The following is a 13,952-nucleotide window of genomic DNA, read 5'->3' as shown; positions in this document are numbered from 1 at the left end:
CGTAAGCACTGGATCAGGGAGTCTCGTGAGGCGTTGCGCTCCTGAGGAGCTGTGTCTTGTGTCTGGACAGCGTCAGTCGTCAGCATCCCCCTCCTCTTTCCCTCTCTTTCCGCATATAGAGACCTGCACCTCCATGCATTAACCTATAATATGCTCTTTCTTGACTGCTTGTGTGTCTTTCTCACATCTGTTTCAGTTTTAGTGTTCAAAGTGTAGAGGCTCAGCCATTCTCATCTGTTTTGTCTTTTGTTGTGCTGCAAAACAGTGTGTAGCCGCTCACTACCCTTTTGTCAGCTTGTGGGAGCACTGCGGGCTCGTTTGGGTCTCAATATTTTCCTCCTGTGTGTGTGTGTGTGTTTGTGTTTGTGTAGTGTGGAACACATGCTTCCCAGCTGTGTTTCCCTCAAGTTTGCACATAAAGTCAAGATGCACATGTTCAAAAGTTTTAGCATGGTTTAATTTGAGTCCATCTTGTCATTTTACCAAAAAAAAAAAACCCTGTAAAGAACCGTGTGTAGATCAGAGTTATTCAGTTTAAGCTCTTAGAGGCCAGTCTCTGAAATGTCCTCTCAGCAAAGGTCCAAACAATCATACTTTAAGTCTTTGGGGCTAAATTGTTGTATGGCAGTGAAGTCAGAAATGTGCATTTTAGAAATATGTATTGTATATTATTTACTTTTGTCTATTTAGGATTGATTAGTTCAACTAATTTGTAATTCCTCTTTAATACATTTTACATAATGTGTCCCCTTTGCAGTGTATAACTGTGTGGAGAAATATTTATAAATGCAATAATTTACAAGAAATTATTTGTGGTCCGTGTGGAAGCAATCCCAGATCTGGACCACGATCAGTAAATTGGTGATCTCTGGTGTAGACTGTAGTGAGTAGAAGTCTGTCTCTGATGACTAGAAGAAGAAAAAAGCCTGTATCATTTATATATACAGTATATATATATATATATATATATATAATATATACACACAGCTCTCAACTCACCTATGTATACTTGTTGCTCTGTTTTCGTCCGAGCGCTCAGTACAGCCTCTCCTTTGAGGAGACCGTTTCGCAGGGCTCTATGTTGCATTGCTTGGTTATAATCACACTTATGTATTCAGCGTTGTATCGTATGATACAATAATCCGATTTTTTTATCGCTGAGCAAAATCTTCTACCTTTTTCCAGTGGACTTTTTTTAATAATAAGATCAAATGGGCAGATTCAATTGGTATCGAGCTTTATTGGCAAGAAACAACTTGTTGTAATTGTACATTGTCAATGCATTATTAGACACTATACATTACAAACTGAATGAGCTCAATTTTCATTTGCTCAATTGAAAAATCTCAAAATTATTATTGTCTCTGACTGCGGTTCAGTATCGTGCGCACGCTGAGTCCCTCTCGTGCTGTTTTGCTTTGACCATTGGCTTTTGACCATTGACCATTTGTGACATACTTTTTTTGTTTACAAAGGGGCTGTTGAACCGGTACCTGGATACTGCAGTTCACGCCACTGCTTTTGACTCTGGTTCAGATGACAGTGAGTTAGTATTTTTGGGCTATGCCGAACCTGGCTCACATCTTGCGGGTGAAGTCTCCATTCTACATACAGTAAATCTGTTCCTGTGTTAATTGTGGGACATGCGTTGTGCATAATGAATAAGCTTGAGCTGCTCCACACAATCAGTTTCAATGCCGTGCAGTCGAATAGATTGTTTACCTCCTGGAAATTTCTATATGCCAATTTCAGCCTGAAGAAGTTTTGAAGAATTAGTTTCAGGAAGTTTTTTTTTTTTTTACGTGTTAAACAGTCAACTACGGGATAAGGCTAATCACAGAAATTAACATGCTGAATTTCCCATCCCTAATATACTGTATATAAATGTGTACAGTACTGTGTTTTAGGCATTTGTGAATGTTTTTTTTTTACACGGTTGTTGGCAGATCATTTGTTTGAAGTACTTGCCACAGTTCCATGTACTGTATTTAGACTGTCTCAATTGCTTTAGTCTCTTCATGTAATCCCAGACTAACTCAATAGCTGCTTTTTCCACTATCGAACCAGTATGAGCCAGGGCTATCAACTGGCCATTTGGGGCCAAAAGCCTTGGACCCCGAGCCACGAGACCAAAATCGATCTGCATACCCACCATCAGGCCAATAGCCCTGCACCATTGCCTTAAAACCTGCCCTTAACATGCCACCCTGGTGCCAATGTCACACACCCCACCCATTTAACAAGCAAGAGGGAAGCTCAAGCTGAGGTATTATGCTATCTAGTTATCTAGAATATTGAGTTTATATTGTTTGTAAACATTAGTTAGCTAGCAAGATAATTTAGCGTTGACAGCTCACAAATTGTAAATGCCATGGTATCTCTCCATCCTTGAACTTGAATCATATCATGGAAAGTTCTTTCTTTGGGCACTGCTTTGTCCATTGTGGGCCTTAATAGATTTTTACTGTACTTGCATTTAAAAAAAAAAAATAAATCTATAGCATTGTGCACTGGATACAATACCTGACAAGTTCACTGAAACACCGCCTTTTACATTGACCCCACCTCACTCCCCAGTTGGTTTTGTTTGGACCAATGATATTTGCGGCCCAAAGGTCATTGGTCGTTGGCCCAGAGAAAGCGCAGAGGAGGCACGGTGAAGCCCCAGATTTGACAGTGGGAACACATCTGGCACTGGCATGCCCTCATTTGGCCCGAAAGTGTATATATTATATATGTAACATATATATTATTTGTCATTCGCACAAGCTCACTTGCTCTTATGTGTTAAATAATGTGAAAACTAAGAACGGGACATGTCCTAAACAAGTCAAGATGAGGAACTTTTTATTAAGGGGTGTAATGCAAGTAAAAATATAGTTGTCTAATGATTGTCTTGCAATGTCGCAACTTGCCTCAATAATACAGAATTAAATTGAGTTGAGTGTGGTTACAGGTGTGTGTATATCAGCTTTTTACAATGGCTACGAATGTGAATCATCCAATCAGAATTTCCATACAGTTGACTGTAAGAATCACCTCCTTCCTGCAACATGCCTCCCTCCTTTTCAACCCTAACACCAACTTCATAGTGGTTACACACTATATAACATGAAGAAAACGAAGAAGAAAACAAAGCTTTGTTCAGCATTGGTCAGTCTTACATAAAATATAATAACAACCACAAACAATTGACACCACCAAGAAAATTAGAAATGTGCTTGGTTTCTACAATGACCTAGTAAATGGATGTTTGTCCCAACAACAAAGACAATAAACAACAGCACTTAGCGAGCTCTCAAACAACTTATTGCCTATTAAGCACAATCGACTTGTCAATCCTCTTCCTGTGTCTCCATAAGGGTTCCCTGGAGTTGCACTATGGGAGCGGACCCAGTATAGGGCAGAAAGTGGAGATTGGGACAGCAGAGGGGCGGGACAGAGTTGTTTTACAGTGCCAGCCTCTCATCTGTCACAAAACCAAAGCTCTTTGGCCCCATTTACACCTTGCATTAACATGCTTTTTCGGTGATTGAATTGCTATCAGATTGCACTTGACCACATTAAATGACAGGTGTAAATGCACCCAAGATGCATTTAGCATTGTCGGCCGCCCAAAAATGTTAATCGAAAGAAAAACCCTGACTATTATAGTGATAGAAAGCATTTGAATTATCCATCAGTGTTTTTAAAATTCACTTAAAGACTGAGAATGTTCAGTTACCACAGGCTCTAATGTAATATGCAAGTAGCGTTTTCCATTTTACTCGGGTAATTTTGATTTGATCACAGTGGAGACACATTTGACTGCAAGGAGTATATATAAAATCCAGCTAAAGAATATCCAGGTACTATCCAGATATGAAACATGTGTTTTTGCAAGGTGTAAATGTGGCCTTTTTGCATGAGTGCAAATTAATTCAATTATTTCCAGCTTTTCATTTGTGCAATCTGGCCATTTCTGAACTCCTAAATGATTATTGGTAACTATATTTATTCATCATTAGAAGAACAATGCAATTGAACCTAAAACTTGTGACTTAAAGGTTCACAGTAATATTTTCCTGTAGTGCTTTTCCAGTGCTCAAGGCACTTTACAAAACATTACAAATAAAGCAAATTACCGATCAAAAGTTTGGACACACTTGACTATATTTTTGTTCCTCGTAATCTTCAAAAACCTTTTGAACTAAAGGCTTATCCTTAAATGCTTAACATGGCTTAACTTGTAAACAATAATAAATGTTTGCCTATGTAGGCATTTATTTGACTTAAAAACTCATTTTAATTAAAAGCAACCATTACTGTATCAAAATCAAATCAGGATGCGCCTCATGAAGTTGGATAAGAGAATGCAAAGTTGAAATTTAGGCAAAGAGTGTATACTAGTAGAGATTAGGGACTTTTGATTAACACTTTTGATAACTGCATATTCCCAATACTGCCATTTTTGCTTTTCATAGTTTATTAAATATTTAAGATGACTATTATCCTAAATGTGTAAAAATGTAATAAAGAATGAGAAGGTTTGTCTAAACCTTTGACAGGTAGATACTGCATATCAAAACTAAACAAGCAAACAAAACAATATACATACATACATACATATCAAAGACACAGTGCAACAATGGAACCCAAGTCAATAGCATAGTGATGGTATGAGTTAGCACTGGTGTGACCTATCAGTCCAAACAGAATGAGTACGAGTGGAAAAAGAAGTGTCCAAACAAGCAGTTCCGGCTGGAGCAATGAAACAAACAGTACCATGACAAACACCGGGACCTCAAGCAGTGATAATTCTACAGCCATGTGAAGCGGCAGTGCCTAATAAACAAAAACTTCATGCATCTGCACAGACAGGTGTCAGTAATACAGTCCAAGACCACTGGGAGAAATAAGAGCCAGCAAAATGTAAACCAAAAATGTTCCGGGTTCAATACAAGTTAAGCTCACTTGAGAGTATTTATGGCATTATATTGTGTACCACAAAAATAATATTGTCCCATCCGTCATTTACTTAAAAAAGCAAAGATCTGGTTACTTTATGAATCTTTAATGGAAGTCCGTTAAAAATGGGGCGGTCCATGAACATTAAAAAGAACACACTGTTTCAAAAGTATAGCCACAAGGCATAAACATCATACATGTTAGCATGATTTTTGGGTTGATTTTGATCAAATCACTTACTAACATTATCAGTGGAATGTTATGTGCACTTTTACATCTTCATTGTCATGATGTAACGTCAACACCAAGTAACACCAAGTTTTTAAATTCAATGGTCCTGAAGTGTGACACTTGAATTTTTAAACCTAAGGCGACTCCATGGCAAGGAACACACAACTCCATAAGATGTTAGTTAATGGAGAAAAATAACCTTTGGAGAAACCAGACTCACTGTGGGGGCCTGTTCCCCCCTGGCTAACATCATGAATATAATGTAAATATTACTTATGTATAGTGCAATTCCAAGTAAGTGTTAAGGGTCAGTGTTTAAACATAGATTTTGTATGAACTAAGATTAATGACTAATGTCTTTTAAGTCCATCCTGGATTAACTGCAGAAGTTTACATAGATGCAATGGTCCTTTGTTATTTGGCTGATGAATGCTTTTGTTGGCAATTGATCATCTATATATTCCATTTCAAGAGTGCAGTCCTTCAATAGGCCGAGGTGATGCAGGCAGAGATCAGTGAAGTGCATTGCAGTTCAACCTGGCCGGTAATTTTGGTGAAGTTCGGAGGGGTCCTTCCTAAATCCAAGTTTCAGACAATGACATATGAAGTATCCCATGTCTTATAGTTGGAGTTAGCATCACAGACTGTTGGGGTTACTTAAATGAAATGTTTTCAAGTATAACTTAAAACATAAAACAAAAAATGGTATGTGACATAAAATATCACATACCATTACTTAGAGGAGGTAATTGGATGCATAGATCATTAATTAATCCACACAAAGCACAATGCTACATATGCCCACCAGGATATGGTGCCATGTAAATAGCACAAACTGGAAGCAGACTCATTGAGTCAAATGGCACTCAATCTGTGAAATCTCATTACTAAAATCTTTCATGTCTGCATGCTATGAATACCTTTAATCATTGTTGTGTTTGCATGTGTAATTAGTTTTGATGTACAGTTATTATGTTCTGTGTGTTTGGAGAGGCTTTGGACACATTGAGATGTTTTTGGACACTAGGATAAATTATTTTTGGAATGCAATAACTTTGATTGCTTTGTCGTATCAATACAACATTTTTCTCAGACATAATTGACTTGATTGGGAACAAAACAAATGCAGTTTTTCAGAGTCACTTTATTTACAGTCAGAGATATAAAATGTAAAGTCAGAAAAATAGGGAAAAAGGACATTTTTGCTAGCAGTTTCTTTGGCTGAGGGTCTCAGAATGTGTCATAATCTACAGTAAATAATAAAAAAATGAAAAGTATTCTTTACAATGATATTGAACACTTAACACCTTTGATGAGTTAGAAGCCTTGAATTTTGGGTATGGCACTGAAACAGGAAATCTTTAAAAGCACATTCAGAGCTTGAAGAGTTAATAAGGTCATCAAAAATACATGAATAATAATTATTAATGAATCAGCAAATTGCTATTAAAAATTGATTTACAGTTAAAAAAACTGCCTACTACTTGTTATGTATACCCTGTCTTGTTTCACTGTTGCCCTTTTGTTTGCCATTTTTGTCACTTTTGCATTTCTTAGTTTTCACTTTAGTCCCGTGTTTTCTGTCATTGTTTTCACCTGCCCTCTTTAGTTTGCCTTTTGCTTCTGTTAATCACCTTGTTATCTTGTTTGAGTTCTGTTCGTTCATTGGCCCCTTTTTCCCATGTTTATGTATTTATACCCTGTTTCTTTGTTCAGTCCTTGTCTATCGTTGTTTGATGTCAGCCTGGTGTGTGTGTGTGTGCGTGCGTGCGTGCGTGCGTGCGTGCGTGCGTGCGTGCGTCGCGAGCGTGCATTTATCACTTTGTGGGGACCAAATGTCCCAATAAGGATAGTAAAACCCGAAATTTTTGACCTTGTGGGGACATTTTGTCGGTCCCCATGAGGAAAACAGCTTATAAATCATACTAAATTATGTTTTTTGAAAATGTAAAAATGCAGAATGTTTTCTGTGAGGGTTAGGTTTAGGGGATAGAATATAAAGTTTGTACAGTATAAAAACCATTATGTCTATGGAAAGTCCCCATAAAACATGGAAACACAACATTGTGTGTGTGTGTGTGTGTGTGTGTGTGTGTGTGTGTGTGTGTGTGTGTGTGTGTGTGTGTTTCCTTCCCGAGTCCTCGGTTTGTTTACATCGTGTTTAGTTAGCAGTTTTTATGTTTGATTTCCCCATTGTGGGTTGTTCCTTTGTGTTTACCTGTTTGTTAATTAAATAAAGTTTAAACTGCTTTTGGATCCGCATCTCCTCGTCTGCATCGTTGCTCAAGCGTTACAGAATGATAGATCACACATGGATCCAGCAGCTATACGGGCCAAATGCCGGCTGCTCAACTTGCGGCAAGAAGACCAGCCTTTGGTAGACCACGCTCTCTACTTTCTCCTCCTGGCGACCTTTACGGACTTCCCGGACTCCGCATTGGTGGGTTTTTTTAAGGACAGCTTAAATCCCTCGCTGAGGGAGCGGGTGCCACAGGCAACGCCCGGCTGCACTCTCCGCGACTACCTGGAGACGACCCTACTAGCGTGCAGCTCACCGCTCCCTGTCACACAGGCCTCACCTGTCAGCGAGCAACCCCCCACGCCAGTGGCTTCCCTTGAACCTGCACAGTCCACTTCGTCCGCCCGGAGGAGGAGGAAAAGACAGGCTTCCGCCTCCCGGCCCACGCCTGCCCCGGTCTGCGAGCCAGAGCCCACGCCTGCCCCGGTCTGCGAGCCAGAGCCCACGCCTGCCCCGGTCTGCGAGCCAGCGGCCACGCTTGTCACAGTGAGCGAGCCAGCGGCCACGCATGTCACAGTGAGCGAACCAGCGCCTACTGCCTCTACCGTCAGCGAGCCTGAGCCCTCGTCAACCACGGTCAGCGAGCCTGAGCCCTCGTCAACCACGGCCAGCGAGCCTGAAGCCACGCTGACCAGGAACAGCATCCCAGCTTCGCCAGTCGCATCAGCCCGGAGGAAGAGGAGAAAGGGAGAGGTCTCTGCACTCCAGCCTCCGCCTGCCGCAGCCCCATGCCCTAAACCCCCCTTGGCTCTGCCCTCAGCGCCCGGCGAAACCAAGCCGGCACATACCACGGTAACCCAGCCAGCGCCTGTAGCCTCGACCGTCCCTGAGCCAGCGCCTGTAGCCTCGACCGTCCCTAAGCCAGCGCCTGTAGCCTCGACCGTCCAAGAGCCAGCGCCAGTGGTCATGCCCGTCCTAGAGCCAGCGCCTCCCGAGTCTTCCAGGGCTCCTCCTCCCGAGCTTTCCAGAGCTCCGGCTTCCGAGTTTCCCAAGCTTTCCAGAGCTCCGCCTTCTGAGTTTCCCGAGCTTTCCAGAGCTCCGCCTTCCGAGTTTCCTGAGCTTTCCAGAGCTCCGCCTTCCGAGTTTCCCGAGCTTTCCAGAGCCCCGCCTTCCGAGCCTCCTGAGCTTTCCAGAGCTCCGCCTCCCGAGCTTTCCAGAGCTCCACCCCCCAAGCTTCCCAGGGCTCCGCCTCTCAAGTCTCTCAAGCCTTCCAGGGCTCCGCCTCTCGAGCCTGCCAGGGCTCCGCCTCTCAAGCCTCTCGAGCCTGCCAGGGCTCCGCCCCTCAAGCCTCTCGAGTCTTCCAGGGCTCCGTCTCTCAAGCCTCCCGAGCTTTCCAGAGCTCCTCCTCCCGAGCCTCCTGGGGCTCCGCCTCTCGAGCCTCCCAGGGCTCCGCCTCTCGAACCTCTCGAGCCTTCCAGGGCTCCGCCTTCCAGGCCTCTCGAGCCACCCAGGGCTCCGCCTCTCGAGCCTTCCAGGGCTCCGCCCCCCGAGTCTCCTACGGCTCCGCCCCCAGAGCCTCTCGAGCCTCCTGCGGCTCCGCCTCTCGAGCCTCCTGCGGCTCCGCCTCTCGAGCCTCCTGCGGCTCCACCTCCGGGGTCTCCTGCGGCTCCGCCCCAGAGCCTCCTACGGCTCCGCTTCCAGAGCCTCCTATGGCTCCGCCTCTCGAGCCACTCAAGCCTTCGACGGCTCCGCCCTCAGAGCCTCCCGAGCCTCCTACGGCTCCGCCTCTCAAGCCACTCAAGCCTTCGACGGCTCCACCCTCAGAGCCTCCTACGTCTCTGCCCCCAGAGACTCCAGAGCCTTCCTGGTCTACGTTCCTAAAGCCTCCCACGGCGCCGTTTACCTCGGCTCCGCCTCCTGAGCCTCCTTCAGCTCCACCTCCTGAGCCTCCCTCAGCTCCGCCTTCTGAGCCATGACCTCCCTCGGCTCCGCCTAACGCGCCTCCGCCGGCCTCCCCTGTGGCCACTCCATCTCCTAGGCCACCAAAACCGGCCTCTGTCCTGTGGTCACCTCCCAGGTCCCCTGAACCGGCCCTTGGCCCACGACCACCTCCCAGGCCACCAAAGCCGGCCTCTATCCTGTGGCCTCCTCCCAGGCCTCCTGACCCGGTCCCTGTCCTGAGGCCTCCTCCCAGGGCTTCTGACCCTGTTCCCATCCTGTGGCCTCTTCCCAGGCCCCCTGACCCAGTCCCTGTCCTGTGGCCTCCACCCAGGGCTTCTGACCCTGTTCCCGTCCTGAGGCCTCCCCCGGCCTCCTGACCCAGTCCCTGTCCAGTGGCCTCCTCCCAGGTCCCCCAAACCTGTCCTTGCCCTGTGGCCAGCTCTTAGGCCTCCTGCACCTACCCTTGCCCGGTGGCCAGCTCCCAGACCATCGAAACCTGTCCCTTTGTGCCCCCATGGACGGCCTAATTGTCCCTTTGTGCCCCCGTGGACTGTCTCATCTCCCTTTGTGCCCCGGTGGACTGTCTCATTTCCCCCTTGGACTTCCTGTCTGCCCCTTGCACCTCCATGACCTGCCTGTCTTGCCCTCTGTGCCCTCCGGACTTCCTGCCTGCCCATTGTGCCCCCCTGGTCTGTCTGTCTGCCCATGTGCCCACTTGGACTGTCTGTTTGCCCCTGGTGCCCTCATGTTGCTTTTGTGGGTTTTTGTCTTTTGTTTTTTGTCTTTTTGAGGGGGGCTCTGTTATGTATACCCTGTCTTGTTTCACTGTTGCCCTTTTGTTTGCCATTTTTGTCACTTTTGCATTTCTTAGTTTTCACTTTAGTCCCGTGTTTTCTGTCATTGTTTTCACCTGCCCTCTTTAGTTTGCCTTTTGCTTCTGTTAATCACCTTGTTATCTTGTTTGAGTTCTGTTTGTTCATTGGCCCCTTTTTCCCATGTTTATGTATTTATACCCTGTTTCTTTGTTCAGTCCTTGTCTATCGTTGTTTGATGTCAGCCTGGTGTGTGTTTCCTTCCCGAGTCCTCTGTTTACATCGTGTTTAGTTAGCAGTTTTTATGTTTGATTTCCCCATTGTGGGTTGTTCTTTTTGTGTTTACCTGTTTGTTAATTAAATAAAGTTTAAACTGCGTTTGGATCCGCATCTCCTCGTCTGCCTCGTTGCTCAAGCGTTACACTACTGTACTTTTCCCTTCATGAGGTGAATTAAACTGTTTACAAATGTTGTTTATTTTATCCAAGCAGGTATTACATGCCATTTGGCTAAAATTAAAAACATTTATGTACTGCATAATGACTGATGGGTAAATATGTCTTCCTGATAAGTGAAATATCAGTGTACACATGTTCCCTATGCTGTTAGCAGTGCCCTTCGGACTGAACATATAGACTCCTTACTATTTGGAATCTCACTTAAGATGAATACCCTATGTTGTCCACTTCGTAGAGTGTTACACTTACTGTGAAGGACAGTAAATAACTTTGCCAGTGCCATTTGCCATAAGTCTTCTTTAGAATTAGAGTGGATGACAACAACGTGTAAAAGCTTTTTGTTTGTAGAATCTTGAGAAAGACAGAGCTGTTGTAATGGTTAAAGTAGAGATGATATTTTCACACTGCAGATGTCTGTTTTTGTAAATGAATGTGAGATGAAGAAACTAATGTTGCTGAATGTATTACAGGTCTGACAGATGAGAAAGTGAAGGCTTATCTGTCCCTCCACCCGCAAATGCTGGACGAGTTTGTGCTGGAGAGCGTGAGCGCAGACACCGTACACAAATGGCTCAAACGCAAGAACAGCGCTCAGCCTGCAGGTACAAGAATGTAAAAGAATGTTCCTCATTGTTAGTTCATGTTAACTAAGGCATTAACTAATGTTAACAAATGCAACCTTATTGTAAAGTGTTACCAATTCATTTAATTTATTTGCGTTACACAGTCAATGATTAATCGCAGAAAATAACACATTAAATTTCCCAGCCCTAATATATATATATATATATATCAGTATATTCCCATTAGGTTACACACAAAAAAGGGGGTTACATCAGGTAGAAATAGCTCCTTAAGGTAATCACTGAGGTAACCACTTTTTCAATGTATATGGTATTGTTAAATAAATTGACAAATTACATAATTCCTTTCTATTTGTCTCTATTGGAGATTTCTATTGATTTAGAATATGGGTTGGTCTTACAGTCATGTAAAAACTGCATCAATTCATTTCATACACAAGCACAGCACTTCTTTCCATGTGTTTGTGTGTATGTAACGTGAGCAGCACAGACAGGCAGAAGGCTAAAAGGTTAGTGCACTACTGGTCTGCTGGCCCCTTATGGGTCATTAGGACTGTTTAAGCGGCACTGGCTTCTCCATGCAGTGCTTGCTTCATGCTGCGGCCGCTCCACTCGACCCATCACATCCATCAAGGGCCGACAGAGCTGGCGGCCGGCCCAGCTCGACTACTGACGTCAGAGCCAGCCTCCTGGGGGATGCTGCCGGGCGGGAGGGGGAATGAAGGGGGGTGAAAGTGTCGCATTTTGGGAATGTTTTCTGCATGAGTGCTGCAGAGTGCAGTGCTGGTTAACCTCGGCTTGGCTCTGCAGGCCGGGCAGCTGGATTTTTCTCAGGCAGCATTTCAACATTATTCTGTATACAAACCATATGAGCCAGATCCTGTCTTGGCCTGGGATGCATGTCAGGCAGTGCTTTGAATTAGTATGCATGCTAGCTTTCAAATTCTTTGTACAAGTCAATGCTCAACAGGGTTTTTTTTGTTTATTTTGTGCAGCTATTGTACATTGACCACAAGCCAAAGGTTTTCAGGGTCCCCGAAGGTACTCCAAGGGATGCATGGAGAAGCTATATAATTACGTGGAATTTTAATACATTTGAATTTCTAACAATGAACTAGTTTCTTGTTACATAAAGTTTTTTTAAGGGATAGCTCTCCCAAAATTTAAAATTCACTTTCATTGTATCGTTGCATTTCATTGCTTTTTTTTGTTTTGTTTTTTGCATACAATCTTGAACTGTTAGTCCCTAACATTCATGACTAACATCTCCTTTTGTTTTCAATGGAAGAAAATAAGCCTCATGGGATTTGAAGAACATAATGTGAATAATGATCTTTTTTGGGTGAATTTTTCCTTTAACCTTCTGTGTTCTGAGGGTATTTTGGGCCCTGGAGAAGTTTTGACATGCCTTGACATTTGTGCTTTTTGCAGTTGCTTAAAAACATATTAATGGCTAAAGTCTGATAACACTGTATTCAGCACAAACTGGGCTATAATAATATGTGAGCAACATGTGTGTACATGCTTGTATTTGTGAGAAAATAATGTTTATGCATGGTTTTTGAAAAACAAAATTAAGTAATTGAAATATGGTCATATAACACATACTAAACATTTGTCCACAAGCCTTTTGAGAACTAGATCTTGTAGCCAAGAGTCTTTGCTACAAAATGATGTGAAAACCATCCTGATCACTCATTCATACAAAACTTTTAGTGTTAGAAATGTCATATGCGAGGAGGTATGAACTATCATGAATATTGATGTAATTCACACCTGAGGAGACAAAAGACCCTCCCCTGAGCCTATCAATGTGACTGAAAGAGAATGAATGTGAGGAGACTTAATGCTCAAAATCAAGTTTTAAGTTAAAATAAGTAATCTGACTATATATTTTCTTTACATAAAGACTTTACTTAATTTTAGACCTAAACTACCATTTAAAAGAAGTCTCTTCTGCTCACCAAGACAGCATTTATATGATCCAAAATGCAGTAAAATTGTGATATTGTGAACTCTTTTTACAATTTAAAAGAACAGTTTTCTATTTGAATATATTATAAAATGCAACTTGTGATCAAAGCTGAATTTTCAGCATCATTACTGCAGTCTTCAGTGTCACATGATCCTTCAGAAATCATTATAATATGCTGATTTTCTAATATGGGCATATTTAAAGTGCATTTTACACATTTAACCTGAACTCAAGCACAAGCTTTGTTGATAATAATGAGGCAGCATAAACACTAGTTAAAATATAATCTAAACATTCATATTATTTTTATATCATATTTATATCATACAGCATACAATTTAAATGCCTGCTTTAGCAGAAACAGCATTTAAATGTAACTAAAACTTGCTTATTAGGACATATTTCAAATTTCAATACTCTGAATCCTGGCTGGCACGTCTGGAAACAGTCCCACTAGTAAAATATGTACATGTTTATATAAAATAGCATGTCAAATAATTAAAACTAAATTACTTACTCAACCGAAATTGTATCCTCTGCTGGATCAAGTCTCTCTTCAAAATACAAACATTCATCCGAGTCCCGCTCTTCTTCTGAAGAAAATGTTAACTCTTCGTCACTATCCAGGAGTTTCCTCGCCTGTGTATCGTGCGATCTTTCAAAAAGTGAATGAACTTGATGTTTTAAGGCACAGTCAGGGGCGTTTACCATTTGCATTGATTGTCTCAGCACATTCGCGTATGAATGGCACGCTCTGCTGGTCGA

The 13,952-nt window shown here is 42.8% G+C and overlaps 1 protein-coding gene across 2 annotated transcripts in view; it reads left to right on the top strand.

Annotated features, from left to right (window-relative positions):
- pde10a (phosphodiesterase 10A) overlaps positions 1-13,952 on the top strand; it is a 158,097-nt gene that overhangs the window by 77,844 nt on the left and 66,301 nt on the right. For both annotated transcript variants that reach the window (XM_052151612.1, XM_052151613.1), the window contains exon 2: positions 11,099-11,230. In XM_052151612.1, coding sequence (XP_052007572.1) covers positions 11,099-11,230 — 132 coding nt within the window. The remainder of the gene's footprint in view (positions 1-11,098; positions 11,231-13,952) is intronic.

This window comes from Xyrauchen texanus, chromosome 20 (genome assembly GCF_025860055.1).
Source record: "Xyrauchen texanus isolate HMW12.3.18 chromosome 20, RBS_HiC_50CHRs, whole genome shotgun sequence".
Classification (NCBI taxonomy): Eukaryota; Metazoa; Chordata; class Actinopteri; order Cypriniformes; family Catostomidae; genus Xyrauchen; species Xyrauchen texanus.
This window is presented reverse-complemented; position numbering and strand designations above follow the sequence as displayed.